We start from the raw sequence: 21,077 nt of genomic DNA, 5'->3' as shown, positions 1-21,077 counted from the left end.
GGTTTTTGGGGGCTTTGTTTGTAAATTAATCTGGGGGGCTTTTCTGTGTAATTTAAAAATATTCGAACAAGGCAGAGAGGGGTAAGAAATCCCATTGTTTGATCCTCCCCATGCACCCCTTGATCTTCTCAGGATTTTAGAATTCTTGGTTTTACTTTTCTCCATCGAAATAGATGTGTCAGGTGGGAGGTTATGTGTTATTTAATGAATATTGAATGTCTTCTCACAATTTGGTCTTTGATTGTTTCCCTCTGGCTCTGACAATAAACAAGTTCAACTTTCCCTAATACCTTGCATGAGACTCCTGTTTCCCACTCTACAGAGCTGTCCTCCTACCTGTTGTTTGATACCTTTCTCCTGTGAGTTGTTTGTGGATATGCACTAAACTTAATGAGGACCTTGAATTTGAGTACGGAGGCTTTCCGTACCTGCCTGTTGGATTCCAAAAAACCATTTGCCTCCCTATTAAAAGCTCTGTGGCCTTGACCTTACGTGCCGTGATACAGACGCGGGCAGATACGCTGAAATTCAAAGAAATTGGGATGCATTTCCCCCCACATGGTATCCCCAAGGTCCGAATTATGACAGAAGAGCCTAGCCCATTTCAGTGTCTTCCGTGCCCGTTTTATCGTCCTTTCCAAAAGGTGAGGCAGCTGTGTAGCTTGCTTCACAGTCCTCAGAAAGACGAATTCTCGAAATAGGGAACTATGCATTTAGCTGGAGACCCTGTGCCAGGCCTCACAGTCAATTTCCCACCCCTCGCTAGAAGTTAGCAGTGCACATGGTTATGACCTGGGGTGCCTCACAGTGCACTAGAAACCTTCGTCTTCAAATGCACTTTTCCTGGTTTTCATGTTGTAGATATGCAATAAGTAATAATGAGAAAGGAAATGATCAAAGGAAAGGGTTGAGGAAGGATCTGAATCCAGCTTCGGATCACTGTCCTTAGCCTGAGTAGGTACCAGGTTTTCACTGTCCTTTGAGGGGATTTTTGTGAGGAAGGTGGAGGATTTCAGCGCTAATGAGCCTTTCGGGCCCTTACCCTGAAAGCGCACGCGACAGGCTGATTGAGCAAAGGTCATAAAAGGTTGGGTGTTTTTGTTGGCTCATCTCTTGTAATTATGCCTTTTTTCTAAAGCTTTCATCATTCCGGATAGAAGGCAGAAGGGCTAAGTGTTTGTCCATTAGGTGTTTTCAGATGGAATTTCTGGTGGTAGCTGACTCTTAGGCCTCCCCAGACACCTAGGGATTATTTTTTCTAAATGGAGAAAGAACAAAACATTGGCAGAAGCTTAACAGCTGGCAAAAGTGAAGTGACACGAACACACAGTGTGTAAAGCATCCATCCCAGCTCTGGGTCTCACATTTGCAGACCCACAATAAGCCAATGGCGAGTTATTTTGGGGCACTCGAGAGTCTTTGAAGTTGCTAACTATCACAAATTTTGTAACCAATTGAAGGAGGAGGGAAGCTGGGGTTCCCCCTCATTTGGAATGGGGCAAGGAGCTAGGAGCCATCACTCCGGGGCGGCAGCTCCTTCCACAGATGCACTGAGTACTGCCAATGTTTTGACCATCGGCACAGAGCTCTCCTTTAATAACATTTGCTTAATGCTTTAATTAATTAACACTTAACCTTCTCTTTCCCTTTTCAACCCTTTTTCTCCTCCCTTCACTATATTCCCACGTAACTTAAAAAAAAAAATAAAAACTCAATATCAAAGCAGGCAATGCATGTGTGGCTATGCCTCACAAAATAGGTCGGATTATTGAGGGGAGTCCCGCTGACCGATGTGGCAAGCTGAAAGTGGGAGACCGGATCCTGGCAGTGAATGGATGTTCCATCACCAACAAGTCCCATTCAGACATTGTCAACCTAATCAAGGAAGCAGGAAACACAGTTACCCTCCGCATCATTCCCGGGGATGGTAAAGTATACCTATTGTGTCTCTCTTTCTCTCTCTAGCTCTTTCTGTATCTCTCCTTTTCTCTCTGTCTCTTTCTTTCTCTCGTTAGTATTCACATAATTGAATAGTGTCGATTTCGAAGCAGCCTTATCCATCCCTAACTGAACATACCCGTCATGAGCCATTGTTACTAAACCTTACCTGCCCCTCCACTCCGTTTACTTAATCCTCTTTCCCTGGGGCCCTGCCTTGCTGCAAGTATAAACATTGCAGAAAATCTCAACTTTCCCCATTTTATTTTGGTTTTGGTACCCTTGTCCTTAAAATGATAGAGTAGTTTGAATACAGTGGTAAAGATCCGCTGATGTTCTATCTGGAAATGAATAAAGAGTTTTAAAAAATCACTAAAATGTAACTGTGTGAGGGGTGCCTGTATGGCTCAGTTGGTAGAGCATGTGACTCTTTTTTTTTTTTTTTTTTTTAATTTTTTTTTTCAACGTTTATTTATTTTTGGGACAGAGAGACAGAGCATGAACGGGGGAGGGGCAGAGAGAGAGGGAGACACAGAATGGGAAACAGGCTCCAGGCTCTGAGCCATCAGCCCAGAGCCCGACGCGGGGCTCGAACTCACGGACCGCGAGATCGTGACCTGGCTGAAGTCGGACGCTTAACCGACTGCGCCACCCAGGCGCCCCGAGCATGTGACTCTTGATCTCAGGGTGGTGAGTTCAAGCCCCACGTTGGGTATGAAGCCTATGTAAAATTAAATTAACAAGTGAATAAAATTTTTAAAAATGTAAATTTAACTGTGATACAGTGACATAAAACCTACATAATGACACTTCAGAGCCAATACTATTCTTTTCTCTCAGGATAAGTGAACATATAAAAAGTTTTTTAAAATATTTTTTAATGTTTATTTTATTTTGAGAGAGAAAGCATGTGCATGCGAGTGCTCAAGGGAGGAGGGGCAGAGAGAGAGGGAGGGAGAGAATCCCAAGCACGATCCACACTGAGCACCAAGCCCAACACAGGGGTTGATACCATGGCCATGAGATCATAATCTGAGCCAAAATCAAGAGTTGGACCCTTAACCGACTAAGCCATCCAGGTGCCCCAGAAGTGTTTTATTAAATGAGAGATTCTTAGGGTTTGTGCCTACTTGATTTGTCTCTAATTTTTACATGTGGATGAAAAAAGAATAAAACCTCTATTTTTGATAGGTTATATCTGCATTAAAGTAGGCCTGTTCTTATTTGTTAGTTTGTTTGGTTATTAATTCAAATCTGGTTTATTTTACACCAGTGGTGATTCTGCTCCCCAGGGGACATTGGGCACACTGTCTGGAATGGGTGCTAAGGTCATTTAGTGGGGAAAGACCAGGAATGCTTCTAAACATCCTACAGTATATAGGACAGCCCCCTACAAAATAAAGCTATATAGCAGGAAATATCAATATTCATTATTCTCAATAAAAATGAAGTTGATACACTGATGTCACTATGTATAGATTCTTCAGGGAATTTAGTCCTGAATATTGACTTCATTCTCAGCAGACTTTGCTTTTGGGAGGAGAGTGATACTTGTCTCCGGTGTTTCAATGTCTTTTGGTGGTGTTGGTGGTGTTGTTACTATACATGTGTTATAAAATAAAATCTATATTCTAAAGTCAGTGTTTCTCAAGAGGAGAATGTGGTTTATGGAGATAGAGTGATAAAAATTCCCTGTCACTGATCTGTAAAATAAGAAAATCAGAGATTTTATTGGAAGTAATTCACCAAATGAATCTTTTTTAGGATTTTATTTTTAAGTAATCTCCGCACCCAGTGTGGGACTCAGAGTTGCATGCTCTGCCAACTGAGCCAGCCACGTGCCCCTCAAAGGAGTATTTTGTAATTGTGAGAAGGTGATCCTTTTTAGTTTAAAATTCAAGTGGTGTAAATTGTGCCTTTGAGAAAAAAATAAATCCCAAACCAAACAATAAATATTTGAAAATTGTTGGTTCTAAGAGCAGAGAATTTCCTCTGAACCAAAAATACCCAACTCAAATGTGGAGGAAAAAATAGCTTCTTGATTGCTCATCTCCTATACCCGGCCTCAGATGCATGGTTAGTAATTTACCGTGTGGTCAGGAGTCCATTCTGCCAGTTCACCACTCTGGAAGGCAATTACAGTTTAGGAATGTGATCACAAGTTGATAGAACATAGGTTTCTAATGGAAAGAATGAAGGAAGCCAGAAAAATTTAGTGAGAGAGCCAAATGTAGTATATAAATTTAGATATATTGATGTACATGCCCTACAGAGATTTCAGAAAACTAATTTAAAAAAACAGGACACAGGCATTGACTTGCTATGTCTATATTGGTCGGTCTTAGTGTGGGAATGATAATGTCCAAAAAAGGAAGGAAGGAAGGAAGGAGAGTACGCCTTGAAGGAAGGGCCTAGAAAAAGAGTTTGAAGTCAGGAAAGATATAAATATGCAGAAGCACTTTATCCTACTGTGCACATACTAGATGTTGACTTAATGCAGTGGAGAATAGTTTCGGAAAACTTGAACCCAAAAAAATATAGTTCAAGATGAATTATCCAGTAGCAATTGCCAATAAAAAGACATTTTTTTAACTTCAGTACTTAATACAAAAATCAGAGAGACACATCCCACACCCTCTTGGTAGGAAGAAAGTAAACATTAAAACTCATACAGTGTACTTGAGGACTGATTTGTGCTGCCCAGGGTGTGATTTCATCCCAAAATATTGCAGGAATTCAGTGCCATGATAGTAAAACCCTTCATCCATTACTTTGTAAATTTCAAAGACCAGGTAAAGGAAATCAGGTCTAACAGAGGATAGATTTGTGATGTTCATCTTTTTAATGGAGCCAAAAATGGCCATCTTACAAATTAAAATTGAAGCAGGGGAGTTGGGTTTCTGGAGAGATGTCAGAGCATTCCAACATCCAGGAGATGCAAATCCAGGAGAAGTTTGCCAACACCTGGAAGACACAGTGACCTTTATGGCTTGATAATGGGAAAGAAACACGTGGCAGATCCACTTCCTGTCTGGGAAGGTGTGTTGGATGTGCTAGACTGTAGGGTAAAAGGGATTGGTGTGTTAGGGACTTCTCCTCCTTCACACCTTTCACACTAATGCTTAATTCATCAAATAGCCCAAAGACAGTCTGTGCTACGGTCCTCAGGAGGAGACTGAAGTTCTTAGAGACCCGTCTTCTCCAGAGTGCTATTGTCAGAAACCCTAGGAGGCACTTTAAGAAGATGGGAAGATGTCTTTTAGACAGTGCTTGGAACCCACTCAGAATCCACTTCTGTCCCTCCCTCCTGTTGCCTGATTGTTTTCTCTTGTCATCGTTCACCTAGTCCTTTCTCCAACTCACTTATGTCAGTCTGTACTTTCCCTCACTCTGCTTCTCATGTTTCTCTGTCCTCTCCCTTCCCCCACCGGCTCCCTTCAACAAAAGCTCAGAAACATGACTCTCCTTTATTTAGTTTATCATGTTCCTAGAAGGCCTGCCTTCACAGATGTTGGACAGGCCTAGATTGGGGGGTCCTCACCATCTCTGCTTTTACTATCTTTGGGACCAGCGTGGGAGGTGCAGTGGGGGCAGAATTTCTTCTCCTATGAAATACGGGAAGTGATAGTAAATATGTGAGGACAGCGCAGAAAGGCCCGGAGAATAGCTGAACATACTGAATCTGAACTTAAATTTGACAAGTCAAACCACACATGCTTCCTACCACTTGCCTTCTATAGAAATACTCTGTGAAATCTGGGGGGAATGAGACTTTAATCGGGGCAGACCCTGGCTGAGTCAGACTAACGCAGAGCCATCAGTTTGAATCAAGTTCAAGGTAATGAATATTTAGAAGCTTAAAAATAGATTACTTATATTAAGGTCTTAGGTTTGTACTTCACATCCCTCTGATTCAAAGTATTTGTTGATATTGGAGGTAAAGTGTGGCAGCCCAGACATTTCTATTTCCTTGGCAAAGGCATAGAATAGTATAAATATCTTAATAGAGGGCTCTGTGGATATGATAGCTAGCAAGACAGTAGGGCAAAAGGAACAGGTTTTGACCATACACATTTTTTAGGTCTCCCCGAACTTCAAATATTTATGGGATTCAAATTTTCGAATCCTTCCTTCCGGTATTTATTACATCTGTTTTCGTGCATTAAAATATTTATGAAATATTTTAAGGGAACGATTATATCCTTTGTTGATCTGTTTGACTTTGTAATGTGGATTCTGTAACGGAGGCTAAAGGTATTAACATGGGGACTAGGCTGGAATTGTAATCACTTGTCATAGAGATATACTGAAACCCAAGATAGAAGATCCTGTCAGAAGTTAGTGCCCTGATTTAGCACAACACCGTGACAGTGCCTTGAGAGCTAGGATATGCTTTGCTTGAGACATGATTGCTATGGAAAGTGTAGTAATATCCATTTTCATTCCTCCGGGAGAGCTGAAGTAGGTGTAAACACTGCTTAATAAAGGATGTAGGATACTTGCTGGAATTTGTCATAAAAATAGCCAATCTGTCCATCTGTCTTTGAGGTTTAGAAGTCAAATACATTGACATCCCTTCATAATACTGTGCTGGCATATGCTCTTTTATCAGGCCCTCATTATATGGCGCACATATTGCTTTGGGATGGAGCTATAGATTTGCGATAACGGGCCTCAACTCTGTAATTTAAAAAGCTAGAGAAAATTTCAACGCAAAGTCTTGGTTTAATTCTAGGTGAAGAGTTAAAAGTTTAATAAAATGAGTATAACTATTTTTTTTAGTTTGTTATTTCTGAGAGAGAGACAGAAGGTGAACGGCGAGGGGGCAGAGAAAGAGGGAGATAAGAGGATCCAAAGTGAGCTCTTTGCTGACAGAAGAGGACCCAGTGTGGGGTTTGAACTCACAAACAGTGAGGTCATGACCTGGGCTGAAGACGGACGCTTGACCGACTGAGCCACCCAGACATCCCCCGCGTATAACTCTTGATACTCAAAATGCATCCTGTAAATCCAGAGCATGTGAAAAATTATTTCAGTGCTCAGAAGATGGCCCATAAAATGTAGAATCAAAGCAGGGTATTTTGTATTTTGTATAGTTTTGTGATAGTTGGTGGTGCTTATGCAATAAAATGAAGGCACTTGCCAATTAAATGTGATTTCCCTGACACCGACACGTAATTCTGTTACACGTGGAAGTGAGACTCTCCAGATGACTTTGGACGTGTTACCTACCTTGCCCAAGCCTCAGTGTCTCCATCTGTAAAGTGGGGTCATAACTGAACCTATTTCATTGAGTTGTAAGAATTAAATGGGGTAGTACAAGTGGAAATGGACTTAGCACAGTCTTTGGCGCATCATAAATGATGAAGAAATGGTGGCGGTTCATAGATTTAAGAAAGACAGCAGTTGGAGGAAATTCAGCTAGCTCAAAAAAGCATTTGCATATAAATGTTAATTTTTTTAATGCTTAAAGTTAATGTTCAATCCAAATCATGAAGACAGCAGGAAAAAAAGAGAGAGAACACTGTTTCAGAATGGGATCCCACCTGCCTAGAAAAACCCTGGGTACCACAAACACACAAGGACTCAAAAGGGAAACTCCTGCACAATTCAGTAATTATAATCACTTTAATTACAACGAAACGTTCTTTTTGGTATCCTGATTATGATTTCCCCATGGCCCGAACAATCTTGTGATTTCCCAGAGAGTCTCCATAAAATTAATTACAGTGAGCAATATGAATTTTTTTAAAGGACCAATACATGGGTTGATGAAACTTCTGGGGAATCGTATTGTACAGGCAGTGCAGTCTCTTAGTCCATTGTTCTGACAGTGCGTGTACTTGATGGCATATCACATAGATTAATCACCTTGGTTGTGCTCGTTAACTGCAGTCATAAAAATGTACCAATAATATGCTTTTAATATTGCGATCCCAGAAATCCATGTTCCCGGTAAAAAATCTGGTGATCATCTTTTGTATGGTTTTCATGTGCCAGGCCCTATCCCATACACTGTCTTCTCCTTAATCTTTGCACGGATTTTCTGAGATACTTCGGATATAATGCGTGTACAGAAGAGAAAACTGAGGCAAAGGAAGTTGAAGTGACTTGGCGTGAGTACCAGCCAGTAAATTGCCGAGCTGGGGGTACACACGGCCAGATAGTCAGCGTCTGGAATCTGAACTCCTAACCATTCTGCTAAGCTGCCTCCCATTAAGCCTGAGAAACACCACCTCCCCAGCTCGGGGTTGCCAGGCGTATTGGCATAGTAAAGAACCTGAGGCTGCTCAGAGGAAAATCAAAGCACAGACACACAAAACTTTTTCCCTCTGTTTCAGCCACTATTTCTGACCCTTAATTGACCACAGGTTCCTTTCCCTCAGAATCTGTAGAAACGGTGGTGAAAACAGACTATGGGAAACTTGGCCTAACACATGAATGGGATTACATTACAATTCACTTGATCTGTTATATTTTCTTAGTAATCCTGTGCCTCAACTGTGGGAACCACAGGCTCTGTGGCTGAAATACAAACTTAAAATCATAATTCAACTTTCTCGTTTTAGAGTGTAACTTAAGTTCCCACGGTCATAAAATAAAAACTAGAAGTGGTAGCGAGAGCCATAAGTCCAGTTCATGTATTGAGTGCTTCCTATATGTCAGGTACTATACTCAGCTTTTCAAATATTTTTATCAAAGGGAAGGGAATTATGTCATCATCCCCTTCTTTCAGAGGAGTAAAATAAGACATATGGCTAATGAGTGGGGAAAGGGGGATTGGATCTCAAGCCCGTGACTTTATTATTTTTTTTTTAATTTTTTTTTTTTAACGTTTATTTATTTTTGAGACAGAGAGAGACAAAGCATGAATGGGGGAGGGTCAGGGAGAGGGAGACACAGAATCTGAAACAGGCTCCAGGCTCTGAGCTGTCAGCACAGAGCCTGACGCGGGGCTCGAACTCACGGACTGTGAGATCATGACCTGAGCCGAAGTCGGCTGCTTAACCGACTGAGCCACCCAGGCGCCCCAAGCCCGTGACTTTAACAACTGTGTGTAATGAAATCAAATAATAGGAAGCCAGACCCAAGCTGCGTAATATCCTTAGGAAATTAAAATGGAGGACAGACCACATGTCATTGGGATTTCTGGGAGGTATTGTCACTCAGGACTGCAGTGGAGAGATATCGTCCAGGTGTCCCAGGTGGGAATACTTAACACATTTTCCCATAGAAACTTTGTTACACATTATGGGCAGGTATATGTATTCTGAAAGCATTAAGATGCCTACTGTGAGCTGTAGGAGTCCTAGAAACTTGTAGGCTGTATTGCCCACTAGGAATTAAATAGGCACTCAGAGCCTAATCTTAGAACCTAAGCACCACATGTAGTATTTTCTTGATGAGAAGATTGATGGCAAGTTCCAAATAGTCAACCTAAAATTAAGTACTAAAGTGCAGCTTGCTCATAACTGCTTGCTATCTGCTTTGATCGTAATGGAGAAATAATTAGTAAAAAAATATATAACCATCACTATATAAGTGATTAAATTTTAATACATGCATGTTGGTGTGCAGTCTGTAGGGCATGGTCTTGAGTGTTTTCAAATTCTGGATCTCCAGACTTCTAGAGATTAATGAAGTTGCTTATGAATGTGGTTAGCGGAGAAGAAAGTCAATTTACCTAAGAATATAATTATATTCATTCCATTAGGGTGGCTTCATGATTTATACAACTTCTATTTACAAACTCTGCCTCTAACTAATGCAGGTTTTAAAGTTAATTTTTCATCAGTGATTCTAGACGAGATCTGTGTAGAAGTCTACATTTTCAGTTGTGCTTCATTAAAAGCACTGGGGAGGAAGGTAGATGAGTGTGTGTGTGTGTAGTTATCAAGATGTTAGCACACTTCTGATTGTAATATTCACATGAGGAAATCAAGCGGACTCTGCTCATATTGCTGATAAATTGCAGGAAACAGTAATAGAGACATTTGTTATTAGTCCGTCCAATCCTGGGCAGTAATGCCAGTGTGGTGCCGTGCTTTGAAGGGGCTGCCATTTTTAAGTGTCAGGGAGGGAGAGACACTTCCCTCGGTTACAATTTTAGGGAAGCATTTTTGGGGGCAAACTTCTCCGTTCATTTGCGGGGATGTCGGTTGGGAGGAGGGTAATGGGGGCGTACGTGGCTCTCACATCGTAGAATATCTTAGAATGGTTCTGTGAACTCTTGCTTAGAAATTCCAGTCAGGACGGTTTCAAACAGTGATAGGGAAACCAGGCGTGTCACTCAGATGTGGGACTTCTGCATACCTCCTGCTTTGATGATCTCTCCTCTGGGGCCCTCATTCTGCTGCGCTCTCTCTCTCCCTCTCCCTGCAGAGTCCTCAAATGCCACTTTGTTGACCAACGCAGAGAAGATTGCCACCATCACCACCACACACGCCCCTTCTCAGCAAGGGGCCCAGGAGACCAGGTCAGACATAACTTTGGTTGCTTTTGTTAGTTTTAAGGGGAAACAACTAACTCCTGGTCTGATGATACTCATCCTTGACTTTGTTTTCTTCCCTTTGGTTTCATGGTTTGCTTTGCTTTTACGATTCTCTCTCTCGCTTTGGCAGGAATACCACCAAACCAAAGCCGGAATCTCAGTTTGAGTTCAAAGCACCCCAGGCAACACAGGTGAGGGCCATTCTTCTTTTTTTCTGTTTCCTTCCAACTTTCTGAAGCTATTTTTACGAGCTATCTTTTATAAGGTACCCCCAATTAAAATAAATAACCTTTTGTGAGAGGTTGTACTAAATATGAGCTCACATTTAGCTGGCTAGGAAATGACATTTTCTGTTACTACCTTTGCAAAATATTCCTAGAAATCCTCTTCTAGGTGGGAAAAAGAAAGAAAGAAAGAAAGAACCGCACTTATCTCAAGGACTGGCCATCAGAGAAAGAGCAAAAGTGCTAATCGCTACTCGGGGTATTCATGCCTGTATTTATGCCAAGAGATGTCTTTTTTTGTTAAGGTGTTTCCCAGACGTGGGAATTTCAGGTGAGACCCGGAGAGCCAGCTACCTGTCTGGCAGGGTGCTAGGAGAGAATGCATTAATACGCAGGTGAAGGAAACTTGGGAGTAATCCGTTCATGGATTCACTAACCCACTCGAGCTCCTCCTCATCCTGGGTGGGAACCACTCCTCAGATGGGAGGCGGTCGCTCTTGGCATCCTCGTCATAGACACTGCTGCTGTTTTCCAGGCACGTGGCAGGGAGGCCTGTGCAGAATGGCATCACATAATGAGTTTTCCCGCCACAAATAACGATGTGTGGCCACACTGATTAAATTTTAACACACGTCTGTTGGTGTGCGGTCGGCAGGCACACTCATGAAATGTCTTCAGATTCTGCATCTGCGAATATGTCAGATGAATGAATGTTAACAAACAGTTGAGAATCACCAAAAGAGGGATAGAGACGGTGCCTTTGTGTCAGATGACCATTTCGGAGAATATTTGGGAAGCGGTGGGAAAAAGAAATATGTGTGGGTATGCGTTCTCCCCTGAATGACCGCATTTCATTTTTTAAATAGGAGCAAGATTTTTACACTGTGGAACTAGAGAGAGGAGCCAAGGGATTTGGCTTTAGTCTTCGAGGGGGCCGAGAATATAACATGGACCTGTATGTTCTGCGCTTAGCAGAGGATGGTCCAGCAGAAAGGTGTGGAAAGATGAGGGTAAGTAGGAAGAGGAGTCTGGAAAAATAAGTCATCTCCAGTGGCTTTTTGACATGATGTGGCTAGAACCTTCTTGTTCCTGAGAACTACATTTCATACTGCTTTCAGAACACTCTAAAATGCATGACTCCCGCCTAGGGTGTATTTCTCCCTAAAGCATGGTTGATGGTAACTGCTAAAGTTCGGTGAGCCCTTCTGATTGTTCAGGGATGAATGAAGAAGTGGAATTTCATGCAAACTTACTGAAGTAAAAATCAGTCCTGTGTCCGTAGTTCTTCTACTTAATCTCATATGGTCGGCGCATCATTTCCCAGCAAATCCTAGGATTTACCAGGATGCTTAGAGAGCAGGAAGTCCCTCTCGTCTTGTAGGTTCTGGGTGGTGAGCTCCATTCAGTGTCCTGCTAGTCACCAGGTCTTACTTTAGCCTCTGGAGCAGGTCGACTCTGCCTCAGGAAAGGCCCCACATCTCCATGGCGGGAACATTCACAGTTTGTCTGCAGTAGTCAGAGTTGCAAATTTTAAATCTACACATGCCAAAAGATCACTCTCTTCTTTTTAGGAATCTGGTATCTGTTACTGTGTATGCATGTGTCACTTTTCTGGGGGGGGATTAGATGGCTTAAAAAAAAAAATGGATAGGTCACGTAGATGGAAGCATATGCATAGGGAGCCGTTTGCTACGAATGAAGAGGAATCAAGACGGTCAGGTCAGGAAAGGAAAAAAGTGCACGAAGCTGGTCCCGAGCGGAAAGAGGGAAAAAAGTGACCAAAGGTAGGGAACTTAATATTTGTATATGAGGCATAGTCTCTTGCTTGTTAAATTTCTACGGATTGAATTTTAATGAACATTTTTTAAATATTTATTTATTCTTGAGAGAGAGACAGAATGAGAATCTCAAGCAGGCTCTGCTCTGTCATCGTGGAGCCCAACACAGGGCTCAAACTCCCCAACTGTGATATCATGACCTGAGCTGAAATCAAGAATCAGACGCTTAACCGACTGAGCCACTGAGGTGCCCCTTTGAGCGTTTTTTTTTTTAATTGAGAAAGTGGACCATGCATATGGATATAAAAAATTAGTGAAAAATAGTGCATAGTAATATATAAGAAAGAAAGTGCAAAGAAATATATAAACTTGTTAAATTTGTTTAAGTTTCACACACATTGGTTATGCTTTTCCATGTCTTAGCCTACTTCAAAAAAGTTTCTGATGGAGTGAAATCTTACCATGGTATTTTGTGTAATGCTGTATAGTTCTCAAGACACATTTACAGTAGTGACCAGTTTCGTCCTCACAGCTTGGTAGGAATGAGTTGTTAACATCCCCTTCTACAGATAAGACATTGAGTTCCAGGAAGTTAAAGGATTTGAACAAGATCTGGTAGCTAACAAGTGATAGGACTCGAATTCAAGACCTTAATCTCCAAAGCCAGTGCTTTTCCTCTTCTGCCTTCTGGAAGATAAGCTCCTTGAGAGCAGGGATCTTGCCTGTCTTGTTCACTTCTTTATCTCCGGTGCCTAGAATAGTAGCTGACACATCGTAAATGCAGCATCATTGTATAGGCATGGTTGTGTTCTCATCAGAAAGCTCTCCGCGGGCAGCAGTTACTTCTAAGCTCACTCACAGCTCAGCTGGCAGGATTCAGTGTCCCTTGGGCTGTTGGCCCTACCTCTCCTTCATGTCATCACAGACTCTGTAGGGTAGCTCAGCACATGGGTCAGAGTGAACAAGTGAGAGGACAAAAAAAAGGGGGGCACATAAGACAGAAGCCAAAAGTATTTTGTAACCTTAGCTTTGAACTGATATCACATCACATTTACCATATTCTTTTTGTTAGGAGCAAGCGACTAATTCCAGCCCACGTTCAAAGGGAAGGAGGGGCGCCTGTGTGGCTCACTTGGTTGGGCGTCCGACTTCGGCTCAGGTCATGATCTCACAGACTGTGAGTTCGAGCCCCGCGTCGGGCTCTGTGCTGACAGCTCGGAGCCTGGAGCCTGCTTCAGATTCTGTGTCTCCCTCTCTCTCTCTGCCCTCCCTCCCTTGCTCGCACTCTCTCTCTCTCTCTCAAAAATGAAAGTTAAAAAAAAATTTTTAATTAACATTTTCCGTACTGTTTTATTTTTTTCTCTTAACACTTGCACTTTCTAACCTACACATTTTTCTCTAATTTTCTTGTTAATTGTCTTTCTCCCATTAGAATTTCATCTCCCTGAGGGCAAAGGCTTTTGTTACTTTCACTGCTGGACTATGCAACAGAAGATTTTCTGGACTAGACTCCATAAATACTTAGTAAATCAATAAATGGAAGAACTTTACATCCTAGAGCACCTCAGCGGCCGGTGAAGCCCTTTGCGATCTTCTCATTTTGTCCTCTCTTTGGCAGATTGGTGATGAAATCTTAGAGATCAATGGCGAGACCACCAAAAACATGAAGCATTCTCGGGCTATAGAACTGATTAAGAATGGTGGCCGCAGGGTGCGTCTGTTTCTGAAGCGGGGAGACGGCTCCGTACCAGAATATGGTGGGTCAAACTATGAAAACATCCCTTCCTTCCCTGGCATGACTCCATGAATTTGTCTCCAGAACTACAGCAGGAAAGTCTTTTTGTTTCCCCCTGTTCACCAGTGTCTTACCAGCCTTTCGCACCATGTGATTATTTGCCTCGCTTGTTCTGAAATCTCTACACATTTCATCCTCTTGCTTGCTTACGTGGACTGGGACGTGGCCTAAGACAAGATCTTTATAGCCCCTTTCTGATAATCAGAGAGAACGTTCTGTCTAGTCCCACCAAGAGTGAAGGAATGTTTGTTTGAACTGTGCCAAACTGTTTCTCAGATCCAATTGTTAGCACAAAATGACTATACTCCTTTTCAGAAGCAGGAAAGCAGGTTTCCTGAGTGATATGTTGAGGCACAATTCTCTCTCTCTCTCTCTCTCTTTTTTTTTGTTTTTTGTTTTTTGTTTTCTTTTTTGGTTTCTTGATGTTTTTACTGAAGAGGTGTGAAATTTTGAGATGATTTGGGGGCCTTGCTCACCTCCTTTATGCTCTGTATACGACACTTCCGCATCCCTGCCCCCCCTTGCTGGTCCCTACCCCCAATCAGACCACCCGAGCCCACTACTCTAAAACAAACGAAACTGTTGATATATTAGCCATATGTTTTTAGATGAAAAAGGATGAAATAGATTCCCAGTGCTCATCATGAGGGAAACATGTTACTATATACCTTTCCTATGGGGAAAGCCAGGTTATACATAGAGTTCCTTTGTCATATGTGTAGACATGATTTGAGTAAACAGCAATGATCTTTACCTAGCTTAGTGTTCTGATGGCAAAATGCTGTATTTTATAATAATTATGTCCTATTTATTTGAGAGTCTTGTTTAAAATAAAAAAAAAAAAATCTATGCCCTAGATGTAGGGCTTCTCTTCCCAACCAAAGGTCTACAAAAGTTTCTATAGAAACTGTGATTGAATGGTCCCCATATACGTTGGTCCCCTTTATTAGGGATTGATCTGTTATCGCCCTCTTTTCTGAAAGTCATTCTGCACAATTCCCAGTTGCATTTTGGACTTGATCAGATCCTTAATTCAGAGGCAGCTCCAAGAAAAGGAGAACTCCTTTGAAGGACAATCTTCCCAGGTGTTGGACACTCATACAGGTGTAGACTACAAGGGGCCCAAGGTGGGAGGAGGGAGGAAATCCGATGAGGCCCCTTTAGACAAGGCCAACCACAGGGGAGGTATTCTGACAACATTAAGACGTCACAGCTGTGCACTGCGCTAAACCTCTGACCTTAGGTGTATCGATGCCACTGAAACTGTGTAACATTGTCTCCCTTTCTGTCTTCCCTATGCTTCTGTTGGATGTGATATTTCATTTGAGAATCATCGTCAATAACCTGTGTACCTTCTCAAAACCTATGTCTGTTGCACTGAGGATGAAAATCCAACACTAACAAATGTTCTTTGGGCTAAAAATAAAGATCCTTTAAATACTCATTTTTCCAAGAAGGGTTGAACATGCCAGATTTGTGCTGCTGTAATGTCTCATGCGTCATTTGGACTAAATCTCTCTAATTCTATTGATTAGAGTCACAAATGGGTTATAATATGTTAAGTTCCAATATTTTTCTGACTTGATTGGAACCTGCTTCTCTGTGAGGCTATTTTTGTAATGAGTTTTTTGTACTTAATTTAACTGCCGCGGTCTTCGGGTGGGGGGAGGGAGGGACCTCTGGTCTTCTGTTGTTTATTGTTAATGCACTCCTCTATGCCAGCTTGTCATTGTTCCAGTTGTTTGAAAAAAAAAAAAAAAAAAAACAAGAAAAAAGGATGCATCCATTGTCTGGGTTCTTGAGTCACCTTATATGGCTGTCTGAAAAATGTCACTGTTCGATTGCGGTCTCTGCAGCCTTATTTGAGTGTTGCCTTAGACTGTCTGACTGGACAAATAAACTCTCTTTGCCCCATGTTAACAAATGCAGATTTTTTTTCTTTCCTCTGTGTTATAGGGAATCTAAATGTTCAACTTTTTCTCTTTCTCTCTTTCTCTCTCTGTCTGACTGTTCTTGGTGCTGGGCCCTCCCTTCTACAGCGATGATACCTCCTAATATCGCTGCATGTATGAGAAATGAAAAGCTCGGGGAGGCTTGCTTCTACCTTATGGGCCATAATCAAACTACGGTTTGTAGCTCAATCAATACTAGGTGTTTCTGTGCTGTGGCCTAATTTCCTCATTGCTTCTGCTTAGCTCTATTTTGATATGTTTGGCAATTCATTCTGAGCACCCTGCGTTCTTTGAATTGTAAGTACACCGCTGACCCCTATTGAAGTCTTGCTCTCCCTTACCTTAAAAGTAGGTGTAAGGAAGCCCAAGGTTAGATTTATGAGAGTGAGCATAGAGCACCTACCCATACCCAAATCTTAAAATGTTCCCATAAGCTCCTGTTTGTGTTAATTCTAACAGAAAGAACAAGCCTCGCATCACAGGGCCCTCCCCTAGGTCAGCAAGGCTTTGTCAGACAGAGGGACGACATTTTCTGCTCAGTCAGCTCGTGGGAAACTACGGCCCAGAGTCCAAATCCTGTCCAGAGCCTGTTTTTCTAAGTCAAGTTTTATGGGCTCCTAGCCACGCCCATTTCTTTTCTGTGTTGGCTACCACTGCTTTTACACCGGAGTTGCACTTAAGTAGTTACGGCAAACTGTGCAGCCGGCAAAGCCTGAACAGAAAATTTACAAACCCTGCTGTAGGCTATATTCCCGTTACTACCAAAACTCACCCTAGGTTTTGGCGCATCTTTCATGAAACAGACTGTTTCGTGTTGACCTTGTTGCCTCACGAAATCCTTGAAAGAGGTCCTGCGATTCCTGCATCACCCTGGTTTGCCCTCCACACGGCAGCACGTTGTTTCCGGTGTTTCCAGTGTCTTGCCTGGAATCCTACGATGTGTGTTACCGTGTTAGTTGCAACAGAGCATCCCTGCTTTGAAAAGAGCTTTCATGATTTCCCGATGCAACCTAAAACATCTGCTGTATCATTTCAAATTGTTTAATAATAAATAGGAGCCCCCATGGGCTGTTCTGCTTTAAAATATAGATGCCTTGATGTTGTAAGGAGCAGTCCAGTGACTCCACAGCCCCCCGGATGCAATTATGGCTGCCTTGTGTAGTCTAATACTAAGAAAAGTACCTCTAAAAGATGTCATCTGCACCCCCTCTAATGTCAACCTCTATTCCACTCCCTTTCATTTGTCAGGAAACTCCACATTTTAAAAATAATTTCTTAAACATAACCCAAAATTAGAGAAAAGTATTGAATACAATTCACAAAGGTAGAATGTTTCATGGACCCTCACATTACCCGTCACCTGTCCCAGTCATCAACATCCGGCTGTGTTGCCTCTATAATCCCCTTTGCCCCACACCCTGGATTTTTTTTTTTTTTTAAGAGAAGTGTTTTAAAATAGTATACTTTGCATGCAGTACAACGCATAAAGCTTGAGCGTACCGCACAGGCTTTTTTTTTTTTTTAACCTCTCTATACACCCATTTAATGACCCTGATCAAAATATAGACTCCCCAAAATTCCCTCATGCCCTTCCAGGCCAATAACCTAGAGTATCTTTAAGCAAGATAAAATAAGTATTCTTTACAGAAAAGAATGTTTTCTATTGTGGGGGCTGGGAGGGGGGCAAGAAGGGTGGGCAGGGGGCAAGGGTTAGTGGGTGGGGAAGGCAGAGCAAGAGATAGTTAGGGTGGGATGTTCTGGTACTTTTGGATTACCCTGTTTGGGTTGTGCCTTGCAAGACTGGAGTCCCCACTGACGGCTGTGAGCTCCTTAAGGATCTCTGCCCTGAGCACAGCCAACAGTAGCCAGAGGCCGAAAGCCACAAGAACTAAGTCCGTAACCCTCGTGGTTGCAGTCATTCTTCACCGAGATTCAGTTGGCTTTGGCTCTGCCTGCTTTAACAGCTAGCTGTTTGTTTGTTGTGACTAATGAGAGCTCAGGCGTGGGAGCGGGGACAGGGGCTGAAGGCCCTGCCGTACCAAACTGTGGCTGTCCTGTATTTTCCCGGCAGACCCCAGCAGCGACCGCCTCGGCCCCGCCGCCGCCGGGGCACAAGGTGTTCCGGAAGTGAGGGCCGCGCCCCCCGACCGCCGACCGCATCCGTCATTGGAGTCCAGTTACCCACCCGATCTTCACAAATCATCACCGCATGGGGAAAAGCGGGCACACGTGAGAGACCCAAAAGGCAGCAGAGAGTATATCAGACACCCCACTGAGCATCACACATGGAACGGAACTTCTAGAAAACCCGACAGCGGGGCTTGCCGACCCAAGGACCGGGCAGCGGAGGGACGCAGAGAGGCACCCCCGGAGCGGCCGGTGCCCAATGGCCCCAAGAGGAGGTCCCCGGAGAAGCGCAGAGAAGGCACCCGCAGCGCGGACACCACTCTGGAGAGGAGGGAGAAGCACGAGAAGAGACGAGACGTGTCTCCGGAGCGGAGGCGCGAGCGCTCGCCCACCCGCAGGAGGGACGGCTCGCCCAGCCATCGGAGGCGCTCCCTCGAAAGACTCTTGGATCACACGCGGTCCCCGGAGCGGAGGAGAGGGAGCTCGCCGGAGCGCAGGGCCAAGTCCACCGAGCGCAGGCGCGAGCGCTCCCTGGAGAAGAGGGGCAGGGAGGACAGGGTCGGCCACCGAGAGAGGGAAGAGCCCAGTCTGAGACAGGACGCGGGCAGAAGCTCCAGACACGCCCCCGAGCAGAGAAGGCGACCTTACAAAGAATGTAGCACCGACCTCAGTATCTGAGACTCCGAGGCACATTCCAACCTTTACCGTGTCAAAGGTTCTAAGAGGAAGGTCACAAACGTGAAATAATTTAGTTTCTTACCTTGAGGAAGCGTCCGACCCCCGATGATCCTATAATAGCAACAAACATTTTATGCATTTGAAATCTTATAAGAAAAAAAGAAAAAAAATATATATATATATGAAAAGTGTTGTGCCTGATGTATAATATTAAAGAAAGTATTTTTAAATGCATACTTTTTTTGGAAATTATTTGCCAAATGCTGCCCCGAAGGGATATAAATTTTGTTTCTACGTGACCTGTAGAATTGTCAAGAATCGTTCCCTTATGGGGGGCAGTCTTTTTCTCTCCTGGTTAAATAGGACTGTTGATCATTTTCTCTAAGGGAAATAATTGATTAAGTTTAATTAATTTGACGTAGATTGTTAGGTAGTGATGTAGTGCTATCCTGTAGTTTAGGAGTTTTTCTTTAAAAAAAAAAGAGCAAAAAGGCAAAAGTTATATTTGTAGAAGCTGAGGACTCTTTGGGACAGATTAGGATTGTCAATGATCCTAAAATTAAACTGTATGAAGAGACTACTACTGCAAATGAAGGATATTTATAGCTAAACTACACAGCACAAAGAAATGTTGCCTTCTCGAGTCATAGTTGGTTCAGAAAACAGTTTGTACTCTCCCTGGCCATAGAAAGGCACAGACAGGAGAAGGTTGGCCGCCATTGCCCAGACATAGCCCAAGCACGGATAGATGATCAGGTTCATTAGTATCACCAATATCTGATAAGATCTCATTAAGGCAGCACCTTCACAGCTTTGCTCAACTACCGGAAGGAACCAACAGTGAACACCTGTGTTGTCTTGTCTGATTTGAGGCCAAATAGTGGATCGAATGGGGAACCATGTGCCCAGTGGGAGGGAACCATGAGAATCCTCCACACAGAAAGTGCGTTCCCCCCTGTGTAGCGTAAGCCCCACTGGGGGCAAGGGAATGAACGCTGGTGGAAGTTCCCTCTCTGTTGATATTTTAAAAAGTGAGGGTTCGGGGTGCTTCTTCTTAGAAATGCCCATTTCCCTTTGAAACCATAATAAAAGTCTCCAGGATGACTGAAAGGGAAAGCAAGACACAGTCCCAGTGGCTCTAGATCGAGTTGGCAAACCTCTGCCCTCATGACCCTGTCCTTTGAGTCTTTGGACAGCAGAACAAAGCATAACAATTTTTTTCTTTTTAGAATGACCCATTCTTTCGCAATCCCGCAGGAGGTGCGGTTGGGTCGGCTCATAGCCCCAGGATGTGGTTGAAATGGATTACTGCCTAGCTGAGCCAAAACGTTTGCTTGTACCTGTTGGACCACTACAGCAAACCGCTGCTTAGGATGCATTGTGTATTTCTGTAGTACTGTTTTGCATTTCCCATACAGACACACAACTTTGCAAGTCAATCACTGTTGTTCTCATGGTACTGTTTAAGGAAACAATGAAAAAGGAAAAAAAAAATGGAGAAAACCAGTCAGTCCTTGTGTGTACAGAGTTAAAAATTGTAATTAATAGAGCCTGTTTAAAAAAAAAACAACTGTTGCCTTTTTTCTTGTATAAAAGAGAATTTATGACAAAAAATTTAGCTGTGAGGAATGTGATACGTGTTTATATTTCTGAATATGGAACAAATTGATTCATTGGGATATATTTTAATGTAATCTAAATCAGGTATGTAAAGCTGTTTTAAAATGGGAGACAATATAAGTAATTCTCTAAAGCTTTAGTCGGTTTGGATACCATCATTTCCTCCATGGGGAGCCTGCTTGTGAATTATTAAGCTCTGTTTGCATTCTCTGTTCTGTTCTTCACTCATTTCTTGCCGTGTGCTATGGACTTAATGCTCTTTCTGTATTGATGAAAAGCAGTATGTGGGCCAATCTTTTTATAAAACACTATGCATATATAAATATCACATTGTTCATAGCTTTATTTGACTTATGGGTTTATACATAACATAGAATGAGTACCTATAGCTGTGTGGACATGTACAAAACTAGTTCCTTTCCTGGAACAGAGACCGTGTACATTCTGTAGCTGCAAAGGAGGAAAAGGGTCTGT

General features: G+C 42.8%; 1 protein-coding gene across 10 annotated transcripts in view; it reads left to right on the top strand.

The window, feature by feature from the left end:
- The window catches only part of MAGI1 (membrane associated guanylate kinase, WW and PDZ domain containing 1), a 639,927-nt gene extending 619,461 nt beyond the window's left edge, over positions 1–20,466 (top strand). For 3 of the 10 annotated variants that reach the window (XM_047848921.1, XM_047848919.1, XM_047848913.1), the window contains 6 exons: positions 1,727–1,927; positions 10,321–10,414; positions 10,560–10,620; positions 11,520–11,663; positions 14,050–14,188; positions 18,250–20,466. In XM_047848921.1, the coding sequence (XP_047704877.1) occupies positions 1,727–1,927; positions 10,321–10,414; positions 10,560–10,620; positions 11,520–11,663; positions 14,050–14,188; positions 18,250–18,983 (1,373 nt within the window). In that variant the 3' untranslated portion in view covers positions 18,984–20,466. Of the gene's footprint in view, positions 1–1,723; positions 1,928–10,320; positions 10,415–10,559; positions 10,621–11,519; positions 11,664–14,049; positions 15,871–18,249 lie in introns of those variants that run through there. The other 7 variants (XM_047848916.1, XM_047848914.1, XM_047848912.1 and 4 more) reach the window with 4 other exon arrangements.
- Positions 20,467–21,077: the final 611 nt, after the last annotated feature.

The sequence above is a fragment of the Prionailurus viverrinus genome, chromosome A2 (assembly GCF_022837055.1).
Source record: "Prionailurus viverrinus isolate Anna chromosome A2, UM_Priviv_1.0, whole genome shotgun sequence".
NCBI classification, from domain to species: domain Eukaryota; kingdom Metazoa; phylum Chordata; class Mammalia; order Carnivora; family Felidae; genus Prionailurus; species Prionailurus viverrinus.
The sequence above is the reverse complement of the archived record's forward strand: the minus strand, read 5'-3'. Positions and strand labels throughout refer to the sequence as shown.